The sequence below is a fragment of the Chanodichthys erythropterus genome, chromosome 14 (genome assembly GCF_024489055.1).
Source record: "Chanodichthys erythropterus isolate Z2021 chromosome 14, ASM2448905v1, whole genome shotgun sequence".
Lineage (NCBI taxonomy): Eukaryota > Metazoa > Chordata > Actinopteri > Cypriniformes > Xenocyprididae > Chanodichthys > Chanodichthys erythropterus.
In genome coordinates, this window is record NC_090234.1 from 16806041 (window position 1) to 16820201 (window position 14161).

The 14161-nt window shown below is 35.0% G+C and overlaps 1 protein-coding gene across 3 annotated transcripts in view; it reads right to left on the minus strand.

Moving 5' to 3' along the window:
- stk39 (serine threonine kinase 39) overlaps positions 1-14161 on the minus strand; it is an 89889-nt gene that overhangs the window by 58903 nt on the left and 16825 nt on the right. For all 3 annotated transcript variants that reach the window (XM_067409824.1, XM_067409826.1, XM_067409823.1), the window contains exons 6-10: positions 12145-12254; positions 10519-10620; positions 9435-9568; positions 5967-6015; positions 5788-5853 (exon numbers count right to left, since the gene is read on the minus strand). In XM_067409824.1, coding sequence (XP_067265925.1) covers positions 5788-5853; positions 5967-6015; positions 9435-9568; positions 10519-10620; positions 12145-12254 — 461 coding nt within the window. The remainder of the gene's footprint in view (positions 1-5787; positions 5854-5966; positions 6016-9434; positions 9569-10518; positions 10621-12144; positions 12255-14161) is intronic.

Consider the following 14161-nt stretch of genomic DNA (forward strand, 5'->3'; position numbering starts at 1 on the left):
AAAGATGAAGTGCTTCACACAGGCTATTTAATATATATATATATATATATATATATATATATATATATATATATATATATATATATATATATATATATATATATATGAATGAATATATGAATGAGCTCTATTGCAAAAAGAAGTCCGTCCGACATGTTTTCTTTTAAATGAGCATTTTTTGAGCATGCCTTATTATCAAAAATGTCACTATTTTTTTTTTGCAAACACCTCTAAGTCCACCTTTTCGGACAACAAGACTGTCGGTTTTACAACAGCAAAGGAACACAGTTGTGTTTACTTGCTACTCATGAAATCCTGTCATTGCCACTGTAACGATGGACAAAACATGATAAAAACATGCAGCTCGGCAATTGAAAACCAGCTCATACATACACTGTTATTCATCATGAAATCATGTGATTCAATTTGCATCTTCCGATTGGTTCTTCTGTGCACTTAGAGGCTTTTGCTGACAAGGGAAGTGGCGTTTAGTGGTTTCTGTCAACAAACCGGTATTTCTGAATGGGCTGACGTTGGGATTTGAAGCAAAAGTATTTGATGAACGTATACTATGTGCAGAGAGCATTCGCTCAATATCATCTCATTTTCGACGGAGGTGGCGTATAGTGTTTGTTGGGTAAAGAAAAAGCTGTAATCATTTAAACAAACAGTTCTTTATTTCAGCTTGCGTTACAAACAAGCAGAGATAACTCCGGTCATGAGTTATGAGGTTTTACTGACAGTTTAAATCATCCAATGGAATTAAACAAGGTTTAGTCACAAGCTCTTTTTTACACCCACAGACAGATGTAAAGGGTGACCAATAGTAATGATTTATGGGGGGAAAAAGTGACAAAATTCCCACCTGACAGTGATGATATATTCTCTATTAAAAGGTCTTAACATCTTGTGCATTTTGCTTCTCCAGAAAATTGATTGTGTTTAAAGGATGTTTAAATGGTTTTATTGGAAAACAAGACAAAAACACTGATTAAAGTGTGATTATTTTGCAGTGCAGTGGCTGAGAGCAGCATTTGAGATGGGGCCAGAGACATTCTGAGCTACAGCGCAATGCAGCGAGGACAGACTGTGATCCATCACCTGATAAAGTTGTCTGCCATCAACTAGCATAGACACCTGCTGACCTCCAGCGATTAGTCCCTTAAAGCTGTTTGTTGACACAGTTTCAGCTGATGAGCTTCACTACTATACCATCCCACTAACTACTCCAATTTCACAATTGAGGTACTACAAATAATGTTTCAGATCTCTAATTAAACTTACATTTCCCAGAGGTTCCCTTTCCTGAATACGACGCCTCACTTGACTGCAACTGTTGTCAAATCTAACAAGTATGCATGGGCTCTGTTCCACCCAGACAACACACCGTACGTCTGTTTCTCCCTCCCTCCCATTAATACTGTAATTCATTGAGAAGAGTCTATTACTGAAAGCATGACTAGTTTTCCCAGACCACTTCAGACAACTAAAACACCATTACACATCAACAAAATCAATTCTAAATGGATCTGCTGTAGTGATTATTCTTTACAAGTCAGACTCTAAATATTGTCTGTGTGGCTGCACCGTAATCTGCCGAGCAGCTTTTAAGTGCACTCATTCGGTCATCTACTTTGGAATAAATCCCTTTATCAGTACAACACACACCTTTTTTAATGAACGCAAGCTATTCGACCTAAAAAATAAAAAAAATAAAAAATAAACACTATTACAAACATACTTGTGGCAGTTTGTATGCATTTAAGAGTTTCTTTCAGTTCTCTGCTGTTTGTTTGTATGGATGGATGGATATAGCTAAAAATATATTATATATTTAATACATATAGTATTTTTCAGTCATTTGATACACTCTAAAAAATGCTGGGTTAAAAACAACCCAAACCAACCAAAGTTGGGTTGAAAATGGACAAACCCAGCGATTGGGTTGTTTTAACCCAGCGGTTGGGTTAAATGTTTGCCCAACCTGCTGGGTAGTTTTATTTAAACCAACTATTGTTTAAAAATTGCTATATGGCTAGCTTAAAATGAACCCAAAATAGTTGGGAAATTAAAAACCAGATGCAATTAGAGACAACAATAATAGACAAAAGGTGAATGTTTATTAATAAGCTTTAATATTTTATTAATATAAATTTAATAGTTTAATAGTTTATTATTATAAATGTATTAATAAGCAATTTAATAAATGTTTATTGTTTAATAATTATTCATTGAACATTAATAAATGTTCATTTCCAACATACTTTGGGTTAATTTTAATTAAGCAATACAGTAATTTTTAAACAATAGTTGAGTTCAATAAAACTACCCAGCAGGTTGGGCAAACATTTAACCCTACCGCTGGGTTAAAACAACCCAATCGCTGGGTTTGTCCATTTTCAACCCAACTTGGGTTGTTTTTAACCCAGCATTTTTTAGAGTGTATATACGTATATCTCCAAATTTATGCATTTGCTATGTATTGGCTAATCAAAAGAACAATAATTTTAACCAAACAGTCACTGTAGCCAAATAGATTAAAAGTAGATAAAATACAATAAAAATAAGCATAATCTAAATGAACACAAATAATTGAATCACTGAGTTTAGAATCGATTCACTAAAACAGTTAAAATCCAATTATTTAATTATAAACTAATATGTTTAAATCAGAAATGCTATTAAAACTTCTTCACTTGGTGTAAAGCAAGTTACCTGGTTGTTCTAAAATTTTGAGTTCAATGAAATTAAAAATTTGAGTAAGGGTTACCGCATTAATTATCTAAGTTGATTTGACAAAAGAAAAAATGTTCTGATAACAAATCAAGAAAATAATTTTTTACAGTGTTGTGACTTGCAAGATAAGGAAGGACTGCAGACTGAATAGCCAAATAAAAAGCACATCAAATTACATCAATATTCACAATATTTTTATCTCCAGCAAAATCATTGTAAATATTCTATATTTGGCCAGAGTATTTTTCTCATTCTGTCTGTTATCATCTACACCTCTATACAATACTGGCAGCCCACATGTGAAAACACCCACATTCCCCCATCATTTCAGCCCATCAATGTCACAGCCTCTACTTCCATCTCCGTCGGGACATTCTGTACATCCTCCTAAATGGATGGATGTGGAGAGCACTTTAGCTGCCATTTCTCTCATTCATTTAGTGGGCGAGAGGTGTCTCTGTCCCTACCCAGCATACGGTCTGTCATGCAAATGGTGGTTTAAACAAAGCACCCTGTTGCCTGCATTAAAGTCTGTTTTTCTTCATAGCTCATCAGAGCTCAGAGACATTAGGTGTCTGCTAAAGCCACAAACTGAAACTGAGCCAAGTCAAGTCACCTTTGTTGTATTATTATATCTGTTGTGTGTGTAAAGATCGTTGATTATTAAATTATTTCATTTTATCTACCACTCCACACACACATTCAGATTTTGAGGGGAGGGTCTATTACTGCATGTTTAAAAAATTTCAACATAAAAAAACTGCTTCCAAACATGCATCCAAATTATTATCTTACCACAAACATGGTGTTAACGCTCATTGTTATTTAAGTTGAGTACAGATCCTTTCATTTTTTTTTTTTTTTTTCAAATGAATTCCTGAATTTTAATTATATTTGAATTGGGGTGACAAATATATTGCACATTCACAGGAATCCATATGATAGAGCTGAAATGATTAGTCAACATTATCCTGATCCTGCAATAGCGTGATTTGACCAGAGTGGCACTGTAGCGCAATACTGTAATGCACATTGTAGCCAAGTCTGCGGTTATCAAGTTGTTGCCGTGGGTAAAAATATTTTCTGAGGGTTGATTTCCACCCCCATATGCATGATTTCAGCACTCAAACACCCCAAAACACCCCCAGATTTACAAATTCAGTGGAGATTTCGGCCACCCAATGGATAAAATCACATTGGGTTATTTTGGGGCTATTTTTGTTGCACAGACCTGGCCAATCCAATAAAAGAAGACACAGTGCTTCGGAATGCAAACACACCTGAACTAGAAGAGTGTGGGACAGTTTAACCAAAGACTATAGATATAGAAAGACAGTTCACTCCTATTAGTTATGAATGGGATAAACTGCAACGCACAATATGGCGGTAGTATGTCCCACCTTCTAGATAAAAGAGCCAATCACTGATTGATAAAGTCTTTGCGTCACTGCAGCTGTCGTTAGAATCTCCGGTTCCCATAGAAACCTGAGACTCGCGCTTAGGATTGCACATGCGCATTGGCTCAGCTAACCTGAAAAATAACCTTTTTTTAATGCTATTTGAGCATGAGAAACAACATTTAAGGGACAGTTCATGTCAGATTTTGTTGCTTATTTGAAATATGTAATTTAATTGTGAGTTCACCAAGCAGTTTTTGAGATTTCAGGATTCCCCCATTCAAACAGATAGGACTTGTTCTTGGATACCCGAAACAGCTTCCCGGAGGCATTGCAAAAATGGGTGCCGAGTGAACTTTCTTTGAAAAGTACTTTGGTTTAACATAACTACAAAAAAAAAAAAAAGGTGTCATATGCAGGGCTACCAACTCTCACGCATTCAGACTCACAGAATTGACACTGTTCTCACGCCATGACCATTTTCTCACGCAGAGCAAAGAGGACACTGACAATGTGCCGACAGACAAGACCAAGCAGGTTACTTTTGATATGAAAAAGTCTCAGCTTTTAACTTCTGTCAATTTTACTACGAAATTCAAACAATAAATTTCATTTGATGCTCTTTAATGTGGCGACAGATCACTGTAGTGACTCTACAGATCATCTCTACCTCTTTACTATTAGTTGCAGCACATAATAAACATGAATGAACATCAGAAGGTATGTTGAAAGATAAAGTACAACTTACTGAACTGAATCATCTCATGCAATCGCTCATGTAATCAGTGTTTCAACTGCGGTAAGATGCCAATAAAACAGCTTGTAAAGTATAAACATTATGTTAATGGATAAAAATTTCATTCTAGAGGAGCGTTTTTCAAATTACGTATTCATATTTTTACTCTTATTAAAAAGTTATGATGTTCTACCTGTTCTCAATATTTTAACTAATTGCAAAAAGCTGAATAATCAATCAAAGAATACTGAGTAATCAGTGAAATAATCGTGGATTAGCTGATTAATCAATCTAATAATCTCGTAATTAATCGATTATCAAAATAATTGTTTGTTGCATCCCTACCTTATAATAATAAAAAGATAGATTGAACGATAGATAGAATGAAAGTCTGATAGAGCAAATGATAGATAGAACGAAACAGACAGGCAGACAGATATACTGTACAGACTGAATGATAGAGAGACAGATAGAAACAGAGACATGAGACAGAAGGAATGAGTGATAGATGTTACAAAAGATTAACAAACAGACATAGATAGAATGACAGACCGACAGACAGACCGATAGATAGATAGATAGATAGACAGACAGACAGACAGAGAAATAGAGCAAACCCATCATCTAGCAGAGAGAAAACACTCAGGGAAAGAGGTCACGATAGAGTCCATGCATGAACTGGCTCTTAAAGTAATAGGTTAAAGTGCATTTGGCATCTGAGTGGACGAGTGAGCACTCAGTGTTAGGGGCAGATGTCCTGCTGTGAGAATCATTACGGTTTCCGATCCCTCAATCAAAAACAGCCACACCGTTTAATCAATATAGAAAGCACTCTGCTGAACATGAGAGAAGAGAGACCCATCTGGCCTGTGGGAAAAAATACACTCAAATGCGTGAGGATGAATGAGACTGTGTTACCTTTTTGGCTCTCTGGTTTATATTTGGTCCTTTTGTAAGCAGCTTTTCAATCAAGTACTCTCGATTCTACAACAGAGGCAGGAGGGGAAAAAATACATAACATATATCAGTGACAGACCACTGTGAAGCACTGGTTAAAGCATTTGAAGTATGGAGAGAGAGAGAGTATACTGCCGTACCTTAGCCTTTTGGAAAAATTTACATTTCAAAAGCTCGGCTGCAGTGGGCCTGTGGAGATGAGAAGAGCCAAGTTAAAGCAGTTGATGCTGACATTTTCAGACAGGTCCATATTTCACGACTCCACAATAAGGATTTTTTTTGCTCTGGCCAAGTGATGCATGAAAGTGTTATGGGTATTATTACGGAGCCCCGCACATGACATGCAAGAAAAAAAATTAAAACGTGTGCACGATTTACTATTTTGTTCCCTCGATTTATAAATCATGTGCATGTTTTAGTAAATTAAGGGAATGAAATAGTAAAACGGTGCGCACGTTTTAGCCTAAATTTTTTTTCCTGCATGTCATGTCCGGAGCTCAGTAGTTTATGGGTGGGTTTGGTACATATTTAGTTCAGTTTCCTGTGTCTGTCCGTTTGCTTAATGATTCATTGTTTTATCATCCGTTTCATCTGATGTTAATTTCTTAATTTATTATTTTGGTCTATTTAAGCTCTGTGTTTGTTCAGTTCCGTTGTCCGTTATTGTAACATTGTGCTTGGTTGTTCTGTTCCATCTTTGAGCTAGGCTCAAAAGTATCTAAAATTGTCACTATTGAAACAGTCATGACCAAAATACGTCATGAAGTTTCGGTTGTGACATCATTGTTTTTTGAGTGTTATTCGATAAAAATTTAGTTTTTTTCTGTGTACAACTGCTCAGAACTGTACTAGCTGTGTAACTGTGTATCTAAAATTGTCACCACCGAAACTTCACCACATGTATTGGTCGTGACTGTGATTCAATTCTACTTTTCGTAGTAAGAAAAGGGAAAATTTTACAATAAAATTTTAGAAAAGTTATGCAAATCATTATTATTTTAGTATATTTTAGTAGTGTTTTAGTATGAGAGTTAAAATTCGGTAATGTGTCGCAACCAAAACATTACTGTCACTACTGAAAATGTGCAGTCATGACTGAAAAATAAAGTGTTTTGAATTATCAACAAAGATGTTATGATAGTGTTTGGTTCAATGCATATTCAAACTAATGAATCCTTAACTTTAAAATCAGTATGATAAACTTTATGCTTTTTACAAAGAAAGATTGGATTCAAAATACAACAAGTCCCATAAATTACACTTGAAATTATGTTAAAATTGTAATTGTTACTGATTTACCTGTGAAAACTTTTTTTTTTTTTTTTTTTAAATAGAAAAATATATTTACAAGGTAGATGTAAACAAAATCTTAATAGGTTAATGTAACCCTTCTTTTAAATTTATCATTGTGTTTCAGTAGTGGCAAATTTGGGGAGAGGAAAAATATTCCAAAACTTTCTCAAAATACAATATGAGAATTAAAGCTGCAAGCAGCGTTGAGAGGGCCCTCGCACCCGGGCTCACCGCCACCCGTTGGCCTCAGGAAAACAGCGAACAGTGGGCATCATGCATTTAAGTGAGTGAATACAGGAGAATTATGCCAAAGTAATTTCGAAATGCCACACTTCCTGCGGCCAACAGGTGGCGCTTTTACCGTAACTGAATTTTGCCATGTTGATGTCTTCAGGCCAGGACTATCATTGAACACGTGAAGTTTGAAGCAGATCGGACATTGTATGCCTGAGTTACAACAACTTCCTGTTTCTTTCGTGGCGTTAATCGCATACATTAGCACTCAGCCAAGTGTTGCATGATTTAACGTATTTCTAGCATGTCTGGTACTTCGTGGCATGATGAAATGTGAATCTGGTAGTGAATTACAGCATAAAGCATGCCACTTCCTGTTGCCAGCAGGTGGCGCTATGACTAACTGAATATTGTCATATAGATGTCTTTAGGCTAGGACTCTTATCACACATGTGAAGTTTGGGGCAGATCGGACATTGTATGCCTGAGTTACAGCAGCTTCCTCTTTCATGGCGAAACATCAGACTTTGTCAGGCCGCCACAGACACGCCCTTCAGCGAAAACTCAAGATCTTTGAAATTTATCATCGCTAAGGTCTTTAGATTAGACTGACCAAAAATGACATTGATCTGATTAAATCTCTAGGAGGAGTTCGTTAAAGTACAACGTCTGGAAAATGCAAAAAACGGTGAATTGATTAAAAATATCTGACTTCCTGTTTGGTTTCGGATTTCGCTCCAAGAGAATTTTTTGTAGGTACTGGGCTGATAAATGTGTGTACCGAATTTCAAACCCCTAGTGTTATGTAGCGAGCGGGGCTGTACGTTAGATGGCGCTATCAAGCCATTTTGCCACGCCCAATTCCGAAACCCATAACAGACGTAAATTTTCACCACTTCTGACGCGTGTGCAAAGTTTCGTGAGTTTTCGAGCACGTTTAGGCCCTCTCAAATGCGATTCATTTTGGAGAAGAAGAATAATAATAATAATAATAATAATAATAAACGGAGCAATTCCAATAGGGTCCTCACACCATCGGTGCTCGGGCCCTAATTAACTGCACAATTACTAGAAATGTGTACCTTGAATATTATACAATTTGCATACATTTGCATTTTGAGACGTTTCCAACTCTTGCCTTTGAAACAATTCTGTAGAATGGCCCATATATATATATATATATATATATATATATATATATATATATTTATACAGTGGGTACGGAAAGTATTCAGACCCCCTTAAATTTTTCACTCTTTGTTATATTGCAGCAATTTGCTAAATCTTTGCTAAATTTGCTTAATCATTTAAGTTCATTTAAAACTCATTTTAAGTTCATAAAAATGGCTGTCCAACAACGTTTACCATCCAACCTGACAGAACTGAATACTTAGGACCATGTGATATTTCAGTTTTTCTTTTTTAATAAATCTGCAAAAATGTCAACAATTCATGTCAACAGTGTTTTTCTGTCGATATGGGGTGCTGTGTGTACATTAATGAGGGATAAAAAATGAACTTAAATGATTTTAGCAAATGGCTGCAATATAACAAAGAGTGAAAAATTTAAGGGGGTCTGAATACTTTCCGTACCCACTGTATAAATATAAATATATATATAAATATTACTATATTATATCTTATATTGTATAGAGATACTGTTATCATGTTACCATGATATTAAGTTATTACTGCACACCACAAGAGCCCTACTACCCGATGTCCAATTTATTGACCAGATGAGACCGCTGATACACACAGTAAACAGACCAGCAGCAATTTATGGTCTCTAGATCGCATTAGCTCATCTGTATCTATTTGAGTGTAATAAGACCTACTTTGTCTGTGTGGCATTTCTTTTATTGACTGCGATTTATCTTTAGAGAGACAAAATGGAGAGCAAACCAAGGACTGCTATTCAGTAATGTACAAAACACAATTCAAATCAATATATTTGCCTCTAGTATTAAAGGGTTTTGCTAAAACTTCTGGTCATCCATGGAGACCATTCAGCATTCTTTATGATCCTTGGAGACAGATTTACTAATTTGTGTGAACAAATAAGAAGGGATTCAAATTACCTCTTTGCAGGGTCCTTCTGAAGGCACAAGGATATAAGTTTTCTAAAAGACTTTCCATACTTCTTAAGCATCTCTTTGTCCTCAACCCCAGTCTCCAGGGTTGGAGGATCGTTCTGCAGCGTGAGCATTAAAACCTGCAAACATTAGATATGAAAATACATGTATTTGTAAGGTTGAGACTTGAAAGTTTTACTAGGTAGAGGAATACTTTAAAAATGCTCACTTATGAACTCTCTCCAAAACAAAACAAAAAGTCTGAACATCATCAAGGTAGATATAAATTAATTAATTACAGTTTCATTTTGGGTGAACTATACTTTCACTGTCTGCTCTATGAGCCTGTAAAACCACATTATAGATATTAGATCAACTGTACAGGCTTTGCATTCATTTAGTTAAAGTGGACCTATTATGCTTTTTTACATGTTCAACTTTAATGTGTAATGTTGCTGTTTGAGCATGAAAAAGGTCTGAATAGTTACACAGTTCCTGCAAAGGAAGTTATTCTCTAATTCACTCCCTGAAACGCCTCCATTGTAGTCTTGAGTTTTCTTCCAGCAATGTACGTCACAACATTTCTCATTTAAATAATGATAAGCTATATAGTTATGGTTAAGTTATATAGTAGTGTGTTGAAACTGGCGGTTATGGTAAGGGACATGACATTTCCCATGCATTCCCGAATTGGTTGACCAATCACAACACACCGGTCCAGCTGACCAATCAGAGCACATTGTGCTTTTTGGAAGGAGGGGCTTCATTGAGACAGGAACTAAACAGAGCGTTGCTGACAGACTGGGAATAGAGGAGCTGCAATAATGTCGAATATGGAAAAAAATAATGTGTTTTTTGAACATTCAAGCATGAAAACCTATTCTAGTACAGCCCAAAAACAAAATCAAGACTTTGTAAAAGCACATAATGGGTCCTTTTTAATATCGACAGTATAATTAAAATAAATTAACCCTCGATTTACCTTTTGTAACAGTTATAATTACAAATAGGAGAGTTTATAAAAACAGGTTAGTTTTTCACCAAAACACACAGCACGAATGGTCACATGAACAGCAGTTGTCCTGTTTACCTTCATAGGGGGGTACCGATGATACGGCGCAGAGCCTGTTGCAAGTTCAATGGCAGTGATTCCGAAACTCCAAATGTCAGCTTTGAAGTCGTAACCCCGTACCTGCAGTCACATGACATGCAAACTGATCGTCAGATGATGGAATGGCAAACTATGACCCACATCAGCCATAAACAGCTGCTTTTTTTCACAGCATGACTGAAGTCACCATGAAATTATTTTTTTTAATGGAATATTGCAGTATTTATTATAAATGATTTATCCGTGCACATCACTGTTGTTGTTTTTTTCTTTTAATTCATGTGTCCTCATAATCTTTAATCAAAAGATCTTCCCCTCCACTTATAGCGACATCTCTTTTCTTCTCTGATGACATGTTTACTGGTGTGAGGGCGGGACAACCTGGCACTCAAATGAGATCGACCAATAGCAAACCACAACCATCCAATCAATTCCCCATGGACAAAAAAAATCAAGTCCCACCCTGCATTTTATCTTGTTGAAGAAGCGGTTTCTCTTAGATATATGTTACAATAGAGAAAAAAAAGCTATCGCAACTTCCTTTAAATGTCAACTTTAAACAATCTCCATGATCTGTGCTAGAATAGTTTAATGGTTATTAATAATTCATAGTATCAGAAAAGCTCTTAGAAATAGTCTAGCTGTGAACACTTTCATGGTGCCAAGATCCATCATATCTAGAGTAGATGAAAGAAACATGTTTCTCTGTTACAAAACCTAGTGAGCATCTTTCTTCTTAGGCAACTCTGCTTCAATTGATTCAGTTAGCATATCACTGTTCTAATGACATGATAGTCTAATAAGCAAAAAATAAATAGCACACATAAATATTGGGTAAAATGGTACATTTTAATTACATTACCATTCAAAAGTTTGGGATCACTATGATTTTTTTGCAAAAAACTAATTCATAAACCTTTATTCAGCAAGGATGCATTAAATGTATCAAAAGCAACATTAAATACATTTATAAGGTTACAAAGATTTCTTTTTCAAATAAATGCTGTTATGTTTTCTAGTCATCAAAGAATCCTATAACAGTTTCCACAAAAATATTAAGCAGTAATGTTTTCAACATTAATAATAATAATAATAATAAATGTTTCTTGAGCAGCAAATCAGCATATTAGAATGATTTCTGAAGGATCATGTGACACTGAAGACAGGAATAAATAACATTTTAAAATGTATTCAAATAGAAAATTCCTATTTATTTTACTGTATTTTTTATTAAATAAATGCAGCCTTGGTGAAGATAAGAATGTTCTTTCAAAAATGTGTAAAAATGGCAGTGTTTTATATTGATACTTTTCAGTATGGAATAAATGATAAGTATAATCAACATTTCTTGCTTTGTCCACCATCTTTAAGCTTGTTAATGCATTATGGGATTGTCCTATTCATGTCTTATAAGGATACATGCAATGCTGCTTTAAAATTAGGCCAAAATCTTACTATATGCACCAACCTTCTGGAACAGAACAGCATTCGTGGTGGCTGTGCTCCTATTGATGATTTAAAATGCTGCCTATGTAGTGAGCTCACAAGATTTTTGGAAAAGATCCACTTGTACATGTTTAATGTTGGTTCTCTGAGCAAACGCACCTGTTCCATCACCTCTGGAGCCATCCAGCACGGGGTCCCCACAAACGTCTTCCTCACTTTATGTCTAGTGACGTCTCCACCGGTGGACAGAAAAGCACTCACACCGAAATCTACAGAGTCAAATGAGTAACAACCTCATCAAAGGATCATGCACAAATAACATCTACTGAAAAATTGCTTGACTGATTAGGTTGAAGGGTTATGTTTAAATGCATATTTAATTTGACATGCATGAAAATTAAAGATAAACATACAGTCTGATAAATTTGTTGGTTCAGTCAGCAAACACTGAAAAATCAGAAAATTAGATGTGAACTATGATATTTAGACAGAGCAACCTGCTGAACAGACTGTATGTCTATCCTTCACAGACATATTTACATTTGCATTCAACAATCAGAAAGGATTTCTTTGTGAGTGAATCCTCACGAAAACACTTTTCAAGTCACTTGCACCACCAAAAAAAAAAAAAAAAAAAATCAAAGAAAACAGCTGTATCTTGTCTAAAGCAAATGATCCCTACAATATTATAGGACAATTAAAACATTTAATATTTTCTGTGAAAATAGTGTCCTAATGTTACTAAACATTTTCAATTGCAAAACCTTTTAATTTCGATTACTGTTTATGGCTGGAAAATAATGATATATTATTTTAAAAGTATTTATGGGTAGTTGACGCATAACATGGTCAAAATTATAAGTTAAACTTTTTATGAATGAGTGAAGATGCATGTTTTAGGTCTTGAAAATTTATTTATTTATTTTTTTTTCTGTTATTATTCTTCTTTTGGCCTTTAAAAGGTTAGTTCATCCAAAAATGAAAATAATATCATTTATTACTCATCCTCATGTCGTTCCACACCTGTAAGACCTTCGTTCATCTTCAGAACACAAATTAAGATATTTTTGATAAAATCCGCCCTGTGCCCTGCATTGACAGCAAGATAATTAACACTTTCAATGCCCAGAAAGCTACTAAAGACATATTTAAAATAGTTCATGTGACGAGAATACTTTTTGTGCCCCCAAAAAAACAAAATAACAACTTTATTCAACAATATCTAGTGATGGGTGATTTCAAAACACTGCTTCTTGAAGCTTCAAAGATTTACGAATCTTTTGTTATGAATCAGTGTTGAACCATTTAAATTTTGAAATACTTGTGACATAATGAAGACTCGTTTATTGAAATCACGTGACTTTGGCAGTTTGATATGCGCTCCGAACCACAGATTCGAAACAAAAAGATTCGTAAAGCTTCGAAGCTTCATGAAAGAAGTGTTTTGAAATTGTCCATCTCTAGATATTGTTAAATAAAGTCGTTATGTTGTATTTTTGGTGCACAAAAAGTATTCTCGTCACTTCATAACATTAAGGTTGAACCACTGTAGTCACATGAACTGTTTCTGGGCATTGAAAGCATTAATTATCTTGCTGCCAATGGAGGCCTCACGGAGCCATCGGATTTTATCAAAAATATCTTAATTTGTGTTCTGAAGATGAATGAAGGTCTTACGGGTGTGGAACGACATGAGGGTGAGTAATTAATGACAGAATTTTCATTTTTGGGTGAACTAACCCTTTAATGGTTCATTCAATCATGATTTAAATTTAAAAGTAATTGGATGACAGCATTTAAAAAAATGTAACAGTACAAAACAATAACCTAATTAGAATCATCACTGAAAATAATGGGAATTACAAAACCTCAGAAGTAAAAACATGAGAATTTAAGAAAATGTGATTACAACAACTTTAAGTGTCCTAAAAATAGGCTTTTTTGTGTTATGCAAAATATTATTTTGGGGTATAAATTTGACCAGGACATGTTTTCTTTTTTTTTCTTTTTTTTTCCTTTTCTTTATTTTTAAATGAGATTCACCCTTGTGTGTGTGAAAACGTTTTATAAATTTGTCTGTCAAACATTCCAATAGAAAAAGCTCTGAATCTGATGTGAACTACAATCTCAACAAAGGCAAGCCAAGGTCACTAGTGGAAACCCCTGTTACATAAAA